Genomic DNA, 13,450 nt, shown 5'->3' with positions numbered 1-13,450 from the left:
CTCCAGACTTAAATGCCACCATGTTCCAATCCATGTAGATGCACCACAGCTGTGAGTCCTGACGAGCCGCAGGTGATCAGGGTGAGGTCCTGATAACTCAGCCACACAGCCACTCAGTCCCAAATGCGCATTACCTGGAAGGAAAAACAAAAGACAGGACAGAAAACAGAAACAAAAGGCAGCCAGGCCCCCCCAGCCACACAACAGCTAACTGATCATCTGCAGAGGAATGGTCTATTTGAAGAGTTTCAGTCAGGTTTTAGAATTCATCATAGTACAGAAACAGCATTAGTGAAGGTTACAAATGATCTTCTTATGGCCTCAGACAGTGGACTCATCTCTGTGCTTGTTCTGTTAGACCTCAGTGCTGCTTTTGATACTGTTGACCATAAAATTTTATTACAGAGATTAGAGCATGCCATAGGTATTAAAGGCACTGCGCTGCGGTGGTTTGAATCATATTTATCTAATAGATTACAATTTGTTCATGTAAATGGGGAATCTTCTTCACAGACTAAGGTTAATTATGGAGTTCCACAAGGTTCTGTGGTAGGATCAATTTTATTCACTTTATACATGCTTCAATTAGGCAGTATTATTAGACGGCATTGCTTAAATTTTCATTGTTACGCAGATGATACCCAGCTTTATCTATCCATGAAGCCAGAGGACACACACCAATTAGCTAAACTGCAGGATTGTCTTACAGACATAAAGACATGGATGACCTCTAATTTCCTGCTTTTAAACTCAGATAAAACTGAAGTTATTGTACTTGGCCCCACAAATCTTAGAAACATGGTGTCTAACCAGATCCTTACTCTGGATGGCATTACCCTGACCTCTAGTAATACTGTGAGAAATCTTGGAGTCATTTTTGATCAGGATATGTCATTCAAAGCGCATATTAAACAAATATGTGGGACTGCTTTTTTGCATTTACGCAATATCTCTAAAATTAGAAAGGTCTTGTCTCAGAGTGATGCTGAAAAACTAATTCATGTATTTATTTCCTCTAGGCTGGACTATTGTAATTCATTATTATCAGGTTGTCCTAAAGGTTCCCTGAAAAGCCTTCAGTTAATTCAAAATGCTGCAGCTAGAGTACTAACGGGGACTAGAAGGAGAGAGCATATCTCACCCATATTGGCCTCTCTTCATTGGCTTCCTGTTAATTCTAGAATAGAATTTAAAATTCTTCTTCTTACTTATAAGGTTTTGAATAATCAGGTCCCATCTTATCTTAGGGACCTCATAGTACCATATCACCCCAATAGAGCGCTTCGCTCTCAGACTGCAGGCTTACTTGTAGTTCCTAGGGTTTGTAAGAGTAGAATGGGAGGCAGAGCCTTCAGCTTTCAGGCTCCTCTCCTGTGGAACCAGCTCCCAATTCAGATCAGGGAGACAGACACCCTCTCTACTTTTAAGATTAGGCTTAAAACTTTCCTTTTTGCTAAAGCTTATAGTTAGGGCTGGATCAGGTGACCCTGAACCATCCCTTAGTTATGCTGCTATAGACTTAGACTGCTGGGGGGTTCCCATGATGCACTGAGTGTTTCTTTCTCTTTTTGCTCTGTATGCACCACTCTGCATTTAATCATTAGTGATTGATCTCTGCTCCCCTCCACAGCATGTCTTTTTCCTGGTTCTCTCCCTCAGCCCCAACCAGTCCCAGCAGAAGACTGCCCCTCCCTGAGCCTGGTTCTGCTGGAGGTTTCTTCCTGTTAAAAGGGAGTTTTCCTTCCCACTGTCGCCAAGTGCTTGCTCACAGGGGGTCGTTTTGACCGTTGGGGTTTTTACGTAATTATTGTATGGCCTTGCCTTACAATATAAAGCGCCTTGGGGCAACTGTTTGTTGTGATTTGGCGCTATATAAATAAAATTGATTGATTGATTGAACATTTGCAGGTTTCTTTTAACTCGAGTGATTTTGCAGTCAGCGTACGTTGCTAATTTAATGGCACTATTTAGATAGCACATTGGTACCAGAGTGTATGCTGTATAAGTGAAGGAGTATTAATAAAGCAGGCTGACACAAGCTGCAGTGGAGATGAATGTCTCGCTTTCTTGTCTTATTAACTCATGATTAAGGTTCCGGTGAATAAACCGTGACACTTTAATTTATCAACAGTTGTTTGTCGCAGTTATGTAACTGGCACCAGCACAGACCTGTGACTGTGTGTGCGTGCGTACACAAACCACATCCGTTTCCATCCACGAGGATCAGAGTTGAAAGAGCTCGTCCCGCTGAATGAATGCCATTAGCATAGATTTGAATGCTATTCAGCTAAATGGATTTCTACAGCTCAATCCCCAATGCCTGGATGGCATGGCGAAACAAAAGAGATGGGACACGTGCATGTGCAAGGATGAATTGAATCTGGTCAAAGCGGTGTACAATAGTTAATCCCTCATTTGTGGAACAGCATTGGTTTTTCTTGTTTTTGTTTTTTTTTTTCTTCTTTCGCTGAGGGGGTCATGTCCCTGTAAAGAGAGAGGCGGTGGAGAATTAATCATGCAGAAGCTCTCAGGTCATTACTCTGTTACTATGTTTGACTCAGAGCGTGCTTGCGGATCTTTTTTTTACTGCTTTAATTAGCAGCACATTATGTGGTATTGTTTTGCAGCACAACAACAGTAAAAATACACTGACAAGTGCCTCGCTATGCGAGTAAAATTAGCGTGCTACATCTTTACGGAATGCTACATCTGTGCTTTGACACTGATGGATGTTTGTCTGCAGATGGTGCAAGCAAGCAGAGCGGTGATGGAGCTCTCTGACGGAATCTACGACAGGATCTTGCACATACAGATAACAGGTGTGTAGGCGTGCACACTGCTGTGTGTGTGTGTGTGTGTGTGTGTGTGTGTGTGTGTGTGTGTGTGTGTGTGTGTGTGTGTGTGTGTGTGTGTGTGTGTGTGTGTGACATGCTGCGTCTGTGTTACGATGTACATAAAGAGCAGAAACCTGGACATGATCCCTGCCCACTTGTGACACTTTCCACTCAGCCCTTCAACAGAGTAGTTACCAACACAGCAGGAGAAGCTTTTTTACTCTTTAACTCTTCGTCTCCTTTCCTTCTCTCGCTTTTATTTCTTTTCCTTTCCTTTGCTGTGCTTTCTTTTCTTTTCTGGTGCTTTTATTGCTTTGTTCTAATATTTATTTAGTTTCATTTGCTTTCCTTTGTTTTTCTGTCCTTTGATTTTTTTTTTTTTTTCTGCCTGTCATTCTGTTCTGTCCACTTTCCTTCCTTTACCCTTGCTTTCCTTTGTTTTCATGTCCTTTCCTTTCTTTCTTTTCCGGTACTTTTCTGTCCTTTTCTGTGTTTTCCATTCCTTCGCGGTTTTGTAATTTCCTTTTCTGTCCTTTCCTGCTGTCTCCTTTCCTTTTTTCCCCTGTCCTTTGCTGTCTTTCCTTTTCTCACTTTTATTTATTTTCCTTTCCTTTGCTTTCTTTTCTTTTCTTTTCTGGCCTTTTTATTGCTTAGTTCTGTTATTTACTTCCTTTCCTGTGTTTTTCTGTCTGTCCTTTTCCTTCTCTCTCATCCTGTCCTGTCCTGTCCAATTTCCTTCCTTTACCCTTGCTTCCAGTGCTTTGCTGTCCTTTCCTGTGTTTTCCATTCCTTCCATGTCTTGTAATTTCCTTTTCCATCCTTTCTTGCTGTCTACTTTCCTGTCTTGTCCTTTCCTTTACTATTTTCTGCTTTTCTTTCCTTTCTTTTAATTTCCTGTCTGTTTTTGTCCTTTCCCATGTTTCTATGCTTTTTTCCCCTGTCTTTAGATTTCCCATTCATTCCTGACATTAATGTTCCTTTCCTTTGTTTTGGTTTCCTTTACATTGGCTCTTCTTTCGTCTCATTTCCTCTTTTATACTTGCGGGTTGTTTCCCTTGGTGTTCTTTCCTGTCTTTTCCCTTTCTGTCCTTTGCCTGTTCTTTGCTTCCCTGTCATTTCCTTTGTTCTTTTTCCACTCCTATCGACTTACTTTCCTTTGCCATTCTTCCTGGTCTCTTCCAGTCATCACCATTAAACAACTTGGGCTGAGTCTTTTTATTGGTCTACTGTATGTTTTGTGTATTTTGGATGGAGGGAGTTTAAGTTGGCACAGGTCCTGTTGTTGATCATCACTCAGCTTCATGGGCACACGTTCTGGCTCACTGACAAACTGTAATTTCCATCTTTGGCAGAGGTTTGTTTACTTAAGATCTGCCTCCTGGGTTTTGTGACATTAGTCAGCCGGGCTGTCGTCAGCAGGGTAATAAAAGGGTAATAAAAATAAAAGGCACATGGCACGAGACAGTAACATGGCATCTTGGCAGCAGCCATGTTACTGTCTCGTGCCATGTGCCTTTTATTTTATGCGGAACTGCACATAGTATTATTAGTAATTGGAGCGGGTTTTGACGTGATATGCGGTTTAGCCCACTGCTGTTGGCTGGATGCCACCATACTGATCTGATAGTGAGCTGCTGTAGAGCCCGCGGCCGGACTGCATGAACAGAGCCTTTCCTGTGTGTACACAGCACAGATGACAATCGGGTGATCCTGAGGTGGAGGTTGGCGTTGCAATCTGGGAACAGGGAACGGGTAGCAGGTCGGTTAGAGGATGCCTGGTAGCTGGATGTTTGGGAGTAACTTCAGACCAAAAAGATGAATAAGAGGGGCAGGACAAAGTCACGGGAATACAAATGGTACAGATGGCAAGCTAGAGGTTAGGCTGAGCGGGAGAGAAGAAAACAAAGAAAATGAGAGTGTACAGTATTTTCTACATGGATGTTGACCGTGTCTGAGAAAAGATGACAGATTGTGTGCATCTGCAAAGGAGCATTCAGGTGCCATTTAATCTGACTTAATGCAAAAGGGAAGATGGTCACAGTCCAGACACACCATGACCCTGACCCTGACCCTGACGTCCAGCAGAAAGAGAATTACCAGACCTCCCTGAAGAAACGAGGAGTTGGCCTGAAAAAAACAGCTGAGTCACTGAGGGTAAGAAGAGAGGTACTGGTTACGGAGAGAAGGACCTTTTCTGGAAACGTGAGATGTGGAACCTGAGCGACTAGGACAGAGTGCGTGAACCAGTGAGACTGTGGGAGAAAAGAGAGTGGGAGCCTTCAGCAGGACACTTGGCCCCGGTTTCATAAAGCAGTCTAATCTTTCAATCTACTAAACTCACTTAGTTGACTACGGTTAGTTGTCCAACATTATTCGTGTAATCGCTGTTTCACATCGACAGCTAAAATTGTAGATTGGCTGTCTTACATGACTCGACGGTTGTCACGGGCATAATGGCCTCGTACGTGCCTTTGCCAAGAGACGGCTCCAGTGCACAACAGTTTTGTTTACTTCCAGGTTGGTGGTTGTCATCAACTATCCAGACTTTGTTTCGTTAACTGGCTTTATTAACATTTACGGACGCATACAAACTGCTTAGCACTTAGCCTAGTTTCACTCTTCAGTTTTTTTTCTTCTACACTTCCGTCAAGCCTTTTTGTGCATGCAGTGTTGCTCTGTGCAACAATGACACCCAGTGGCTAATGTTCAAACTGTCACAAATACATCATGACAGTCATCGTCTGCTGGAAACAAAAGGCCAAAAGCAGAGGGAGCTCTCCTTTTGGAGGAATACGAGTGAAGTAGGGATGGTCTTGAGTGTTCCATCATGTGTTGGTACATGATAGCTGCCATTTTTTGAGGTAAGACACTGAAGTTTTGTCGATTAAAATAAGATTAGCCTTCACTGTGCCAGGCTAAAAAGTTCAATTGGGTAATGTGAAACTTTAGTAGATCCTTAGCTGGTCTTTAATCCCCTGGTTGCTCCCGGTGTGTAGTGGGTGCTTTGCATGGCAGCAGCCTGACATCGGGATGAATGTGAGGCATTGATGTGTAAAGAAAGCACTTTGAGCATCTAATGCAGATGGAAAAGCGCTATATAAATGCAGTCCATTTACCATTTAGCCGACTAAGTGCTTTGTGCAACAACTGACGTCAAAAAATTAGTCAACTAACTGAGTTTATCTGACTAAACAAGATTAGACTGCTTTATGAAACCGGGCCCAGGTTTGGTTATTTTTGTAAATACATCGAGGTGTTCTTGATTGACTCCAGAATCCACATCAGATCCAAACATCTCCTTTAAATAGATGGTCCCCCACCCCGATATTTTAATCAAGTACTCCTCCACTAACATGCTTATCTCAGTGAAACTTATAAATAATACAGGTGTCATGACAGACGAGTGACAGCTAATAAATTTCACGCACCTCTAAACAAGGATCTTTTATCTGACTGATTCTATGAGCATTTCTATGTTTTCTTATGTGCAATGTTGTCCCAGAGTTGGTGTTGAAATACAACCCCTGGCAAAAATTATGGAATCACCGGCCTCGGAGGATGTTCATTCAGTTGTTTAATTTTGTAGAAAAAAAGCAGATCACAGACATGACACAAAACTAAAGTCATTTCAAATGGCAACTTTCTGGCTTTAAGAAACACTATAAGAAATCAAGAAAAAACGATTGTGGCAGTCAGTAACGGTTACTTTTTTAGACCAAGCAGAGGAAAAAAATATGGAATCACTCAATTCTGAGGAAAAAATTATGGAATCACCCTGTAAATTTTCATCCCCAAAACTAACACCTGCATCATATCAGATCTACTCGTTAGTCTGCATCTAAAAAGGAGTGAACACACCTTGGAGAGCTGTTGCACCAAGTGGACTGACATGAATCATGGCTCCAACACGAGAGATGTCAATTGCAACAAAGGAGAGGATTATCAAACTCTTAAAAGAGAGTAAATCATCACGCAATGTTGCAAAAGATGTTGGTTGTTCACAGTCAGCTGTGTCTAAACTCTGGACCAAATACAAACAACATGGGAAGGTTGTTAAAGGCAAACATACTGGTAGACCAAGGAAGACATCAAAGCGTCAAGACAGAAAACTTAAAGCAATATGTCTCAAAAATCGAAAAATGTACAACAAAACAAATGAGTAACGAATGGGAGGAAACTGGAGTCAACGTCTGTGACCGAACTGTAAGAAACCGCCTAAAGGAAATGGGATTTACATACAGAAAAGCTAAACAAAAGGCATCATTAACACCTAAACAGAAAAAAAACAAGGTTACAATGGGCTAAGGAAAAGCAATTGTGGACTGTGGATGACTGGATGAAAGTCATATTCAGTGATGAATCTCGAATCTGCATTGGGCAAGGTGATGATGCTGGAACTTTTGCTTGGTGCCTTTCCAATGAGATTTATAAAGATGACTGCCTGAAGAGAACATGTAAATTTCCACAGTCATTGATGATATGGGGCTGCATGTCAGGTAAAGGCACTGGGGAGATGGCTGTCATTACATCATCAATAAATGCACAAGTTTATGTTGATATTTTGGACAATTGAAAGGATGTTTGGGGATGATGAAATCATTTTTCAAGATGATAATGCATCTTGCCATAGAGCAAAAACTGCAAAAACATTCCTTGCAAAAAGACACATAGGGTCAATGTCATGGCATAGGGTCAATGTCAATGAGAAGATCTGATTTGATGCAGGTGTTAATTTGGGGGATGAAAATTTACAGGGTGATTCCATAATTTTTTCCTCAGAATTGAGTGATTCCATATTTTTTTCCTCTGCTTGGTCTAAAAAAGTAACCGTTACTGACTGCCACAATCTTTTTTTCTTGATTTCTTATAGTGTTTCTTAAAGCCAGAAAGTTGCCATTTGAAATGACTTTAGTTTTGTGTTATGTCTGTGATCTGCTTTTTTTCTACAAAATTAAACAACTGAATGAACATCGTCTGAGGCCGGTGATTCCATAATTTTTGCCAGGGGTTGTACTAATGTTTGCCCCCACTGGCTTCGCATGGTTTAACAGGGACACACACACACATACACAAACGCTACACTGGCATGCAGGCTTTGAGTTGCTTAGTAACGGTGCGATAAAGGTAATTATTCAGGCACTTCTGGAAGTGTGTGTGTGTGTGTGTGTGTGTGTGTGTGTGTGTGTGGGTGGATGAGTGATGGCCTGCGTGTGCAGGTGTATTGGCACACACTTGGTGACGAGTGTGTGTGAGGATTGGAGCAAACAGAATCTGTTCACTGGTGTTTGGGTGTGGGTAGGTGGGGTCCCCCAACTTGTCGTATTTAACGTCTGAGCTCTTGGTGAAAGCGCGCAGTACTCTGTGCCCCGTTTTAACCCACTTCCTGGTTTCCATGGTAACAGTGGGACAGTGGCCTGGGGCAGCCAGAGGAAGACAGACACACTAGTATGCAGCACATCTCATTCAACTCACTAACTCGCTGGCGGCTTCGATGGTTCCGTCCTCTCTCTTTCTGCATGTTGTGTATTTTTTATTTTCTCTCTCTGTCTTTCTGTTGCACACAGTCACTTCCAGGGCAGCTAACCTTGGTTAGGACTGTTTAAGGGACCATGCTGAAGCAGCACAGCTGATTTGGGTTCTCAGACAGACAGTCTGGAGGACACGCTGTCCTACCCCTTGTCTTGCGTGCGGGTGATAAAGATCGAGCCGTGGCACGGCGATCCTGACTCCACTCTGATTCCGAGCCAACTCCATTTGATATAATTGGAGCACGTCCAGGTGTCTCACACTCTCCCTGTCAGCCAGTGAAATGCCCCGCTGACCACATCCAAGGCGCTGATGCATTTTAAAGTCGTTTCTGCAATGCTGGGCGAGCGTTACTAGTTGTGATGCAAGCAGTGATTCGCGTCTCAATTATTTATGAGCGCTGTTAACAGAACTCGCACAAACATTAATAGGGGTTCTGCGGCGAGTGAACAAAGCTGAGGTGTTCCTCACCTCCAGCTTGTGCTGCAAAACACAAACTCTGCACAGGCTGTTATTGCAGCTGTGGATTTATGTGGGTCGCTTTGTTTCTCTGACTGCACAGCTCACAGGAAGCCAGGCACTGGACAAAGACAAGTCCTGAGCTCAGTTGGGGTTTCTGAAACTTGTGCAATATATGTGCAGGAGACACGGTAAAAGGAGGTTTTACACAGCTGTGGCAAGGTGCCAACATCTCACACACACAAGCCCAAAAGCAGTTAAGGTAATTGAGAATGTTGTATTTAGACTGATGGTGAGGCAAGGTCAGCTGTCACGATGAACACCGGCGACCCAGTTCCACTCCATAACCCCGTCTACACCTTGTTTGACCAATGATGTGGTGTACGTCAGATCCAGAGTCATTCTGTTCCTTCTCCACACTCTTCAGTCATTCTGGTACAAATTAGGCATGAATTTATCTGTGCAAACACTCTTGTTTCCCACACGACCTGATCCCGGATCAGCAGTTGAAGATGTATGTATGTAAGACTCTTGTTCCACAACTGGGAAGGAAGCATGTTCTGTTCTGGTGTTCTTGTTCTTGGATGTCACCAGTGGTTTGCACCAAGGCTTGAAACTGGTTCATGGAATGAAAATGGAATCCAGAAACTTTATATTTTATCCAGAAACTGTATGTAGGCCCTAAGGCTTGTGCTCATCTCCGGATTCTGCAGCATCAAGTGGATGAGAGTCTGCGTTTTCCTGGACACTACGCCAGCTTGCTGCAGGCTGCTTCCCCAGCTGGGTGGACTGGAACCAATGTAGATTGTCTTGTTGAATGATTGGGATTTGACTCTAGGTTTACATATGCAGGTCTCCTTCTCCACTCAGCTACCTGCTCTACATCCCATGGTAGCTATATTTAAATTTATAAAGGTAGCTTAATGCTCATAATAATCTAAGTTATAAATGCTACCTTTGAGATTGCGTTGTTTCAGGATTTCACTTTTTGAAGGGAAAACATGGCTGCATCAGGTAACCAATGAGCCAGTTCAATACAAACCAGAATTTGTTCCTTTGCAGCGTACCCGATGAGTTTTGTAAAGAAATCCTAAAATCGACTGTGGTTGTCTTCTGCTGTAGCTATGGAGTTTCACGAGAACTTGCAGAGCCTGGCAGTGAAGGAGGGGCTGAAAGGTCGGAAGGTCAGTCGAGCGCTGGAGTGTTTCACCTGGAACATCACCATTCTTAAGGTGGGCAGCGCACGCTTGCACTTGCAGACCAGCCGTTTTTAGTTCGTGATTGGGCCTCAAGTTGGTCACTCATCTTTTTTTCCCTCTTCTGCACTGTCTCCATCTTTCATACAGGGTCAAGCTGACCTCCTCCAACACGCCAAGGCTGAAGTCCAGGAGAACATGAAGCAGATCCACTACGCTGCCGTCACCGGCAACCTCACCAAGGAAGGCGGCAGGAGAGTCCGACCCCGGTCACGAGGTCACGATGCCACATTTGCTCAGGAGAGAGCCAGCAGCGGCGCTCGAGGAGCCTCGGCGTAGCGAGCTGGTGGCGCTCTGCTGCAACAGCAGGTTACCAAACAGGAGAGGATTTCAGCCAAGTCACCGTGGTAACTGTTGTGCAAACCCTCTCCGTGTCAAGTGGTTTCACTGCAGGTTCAAAACATCAGGCAGGTAGCCTGGATCACGTTTCTAAAGGAGCACTAATGAATGTAGGCTTCAAAATGCAGCTACTGTCCGTCTACTCACGAGATTTCAAACCTGAAAAACAAGCCACAGTCGTCTCTGCTGGATTCAAATGTAAATACACCAACATCTTTATTAACCCCTTCAGATGTGTTTCAGTTGAGTTTAGTCTTCACATCCCCCCCCCCCCCCTTTTTTTTGATGACTCAGACTTCATCCAGATGATGTTTTGATCTTTGGAAATGCAGCCCCGCTGCATCTACATACTAATTATTTGTGCGTAACGAGGCTACTAAATGAGATCCAGGTTGTGTTGCAGCGATCCTCATCGGATCACGTCGTCATTCCTTTAGACTGGCTGTTAAAAGGAACTAATTTCAGTAGGATGATTTTGTCTATCACCATTCAACAATTGGCAGAGTGGATTTGATTCTGTCACTCAAAATAATTTCTCCTTAGTGTTTGCAGGTCCGAGGGACCCCCTCCCTGTTTCAAAAGTCCTCACAGCCCCTGTACGTAGACTGATAGCATTCTATATATTTTTATACCCCGCTAAAGCCATGGTGTTAACTAAACCACTGTTACTAACCCTAACAACCAAACGTCTGTCTCTAAGGAACAAATGTGTATATATTGATGATGACTGCTTTATTGGGGGGGGGACAAAAACACTGTACAGTATTTTAATATGTAATTCAGTCCTTTTCTGTGTAAAGATTATTTTTTTTCCATAATTTATTTATTCCTGAATTAAAACATTCCAAATAGGTTGTGTTTTTAGTGCAGTACGTGGGAATTGAAATGTGCAAACTTGAGAAAAGCATAGAGTTAATTTTGACCTGCTGTACCAGTCAGGATGAAAATAAAGTTTTTAAACAAGTGATTTTGTCAATTATTTGCTCTTAAGAGCGTGACATTGATTTGTGCTCTGTCAGAATGACACGTAGGAGTGCTCCTACACGTGAGGGTTACATCCTGCACAGATGACAGCTGAGGACAGTTTACATGAAAATTTTCAAATAAATAAATAAAAATAAAATTCTAACTCCATTTTCTCCCAACTGCACATTACCAAATAATGTATTACATCATTTAGAAGACACTTTTTTTCTTTCACTGTTAAATTTGCAGTGTCGGTAGTCTCCGTACACTAAAATGGATATCTAAAAAGTATGATTGATGTCACGTCTGCCTGACTACAACTTCTAAAATATATTCCTCAAGTTCTAGTGGAATTAATTGGTCCTAAGCTTGTTACACTGTACAGTTGACTGTAGTACCATGAATCTATTTTAGAGATAGCTCCAAAGAAGAAACCTGACTTACAGAATTACAAATTTGCACTCTAGAAGCATCTAATTCATTTTTAAGTTCTTTCAGCCCTGCTATTAAACACAATAAGGCACAGATTCTACATACAGCTAATAGACTTGCCACTTACCACTAAGTTGGTATCTACTCTTTTTGGATGGAATAAACTCTCCTGAATCTTGAAAAAAATGGATACAGAGCTCAAATTTAAAACTTTTCTGGTAAAACGTACTTCGAAATATATCCCTACATAAGCAAATTTTCATAGTATTTCAGTGTTTCAGCCGAGGCCCTTTGCTAATGATGTTGTCCAGCAAGTGCAATGTGATCTTATATTGCTGTCAGTTTTTAATATTGTTTAATAATATTTCTACATATCAGGTTTGCATTTGTGCAAAAGCAGCAGGACATGATTGAGGTTTGAATGACAGTACATAAAACGTGTGTTCTCTCTGCAACAAACATGCATGCTGTTATGAATATTTGTCTTTAATTTCTATTTTGGTCTAATTCATCTTTAGGTCTAATGTTCATTCATGTGTTGGTCATGATTTAAAAAACATAACCTGGACATCAGAACACAGGCCCCATTTGTTAGGAGTTTGTTCCTCATAAGCGGTATTCTGCGGCCACTGTTAAATCAATACATTACACACATTAGTTACGAGTATAACTTCTTAATGAAATGGGACAGAAGACAGATGTGACCAATTAAGATGTTCATTGTGTTTTCTCAACATTTGAAGAGTAACATGATTTTTGTTGGTTATTCAAGAAAATACATTTGTCATTTATCTACCTTGTACATTTCTTGTCCATTTAGAAGCTAAAAGTAGAACAGTTAGCTTGGTATCCCATTTTTCCATGAACTGGACCATTTGAACAAATTAAAAATATACTTCTACTCAAAAATGCCAGTCAACCTTTTATTAAGCCATTTTTCGTGAATTCTGTCTAAACTATAAATACAAGATTCCCCAATTAACACTAATTTCTGGGACCTTCCATGCTGTTTAAAAGAGGTGTTGATGTTTGTGTGTAAACTGGTGGCCCATTTAAACTCTGACAGTCAAACACAATTTTTAGCAAGCGTCTATGTTTTAAACAACTTTTAACTGAAATAAATTGGACATTATAACTGAACACACAGTTTGATTAGTCCAGGTCTATGTGAACTTGTGGCCTCAACTGAAAGCACAGCAAGCAGTGGTTTAAAATGTTTTCAAGCAAGAATATAGAAGAAAGAAAAAAGCTGCAAAGTGCTATGTGTCAAGGCCTATAATTGTTAGTTTGCAGCCACAATCTTCAGAAGCGATATAAGTTGACAATTGCAACTACAACTACTAACACTTTGATGTCTGTCACAATTAATAGTTGCATGAGTGCACTTCAAAAAGTTCTCACCCTCACCTGGCAACCGCTGGAGGCTCAAGGTGCGACTGTCAGCAGGCTGAGTGCATTGAAGTTAAGGGAGACTATATTGAAAAACAATGCAAAAATGAGCTTTCTTTTGTGACATTTTCTGGGTGAGGGAGAGAACTTTTCAAAGTACCCTCATATTCACCCCAAAATTCATTCTGTATTGATCTGTCTGCAGAGCATGTGCAGCATTACCCAAACAAATGCAGTAACTTCACTGCA

At 41.9% G+C, this 13,450-nt stretch overlaps 1 protein-coding gene across 1 annotated transcript in view; it reads left to right on the top strand.

Moving 5' to 3' along the window:
- LOC117501430 (inactive phospholipase C-like protein 2) overlaps positions 1–11,446 on the top strand; it is a 56,777-nt gene extending 45,331 nt beyond the window's left edge. Inside the window, exons 10-12 of the mRNA XM_034160320.1 lie at positions 2,744–2,819; positions 9,942–10,051; positions 10,166–11,446. Coding sequence (XP_034016211.1) covers positions 2,744–2,819; positions 9,942–10,051; positions 10,166–10,354 — 375 coding nt within the window. The 3' untranslated portion in view covers positions 10,355–11,446. The remainder of the gene's footprint in view (positions 1–2,743; positions 2,820–9,941; positions 10,052–10,165) is intronic.
- Positions 11,447–13,450: the final 2,004 nt, after the last annotated feature.

Source organism: Thalassophryne amazonica, chromosome 20 (assembly GCF_902500255.1).
Source record: "Thalassophryne amazonica chromosome 20, fThaAma1.1, whole genome shotgun sequence".
Taxonomy (NCBI): domain Eukaryota; kingdom Metazoa; phylum Chordata; class Actinopteri; order Batrachoidiformes; family Batrachoididae; genus Thalassophryne; species Thalassophryne amazonica.
This window is presented reverse-complemented; position numbering and strand designations above follow the sequence as displayed.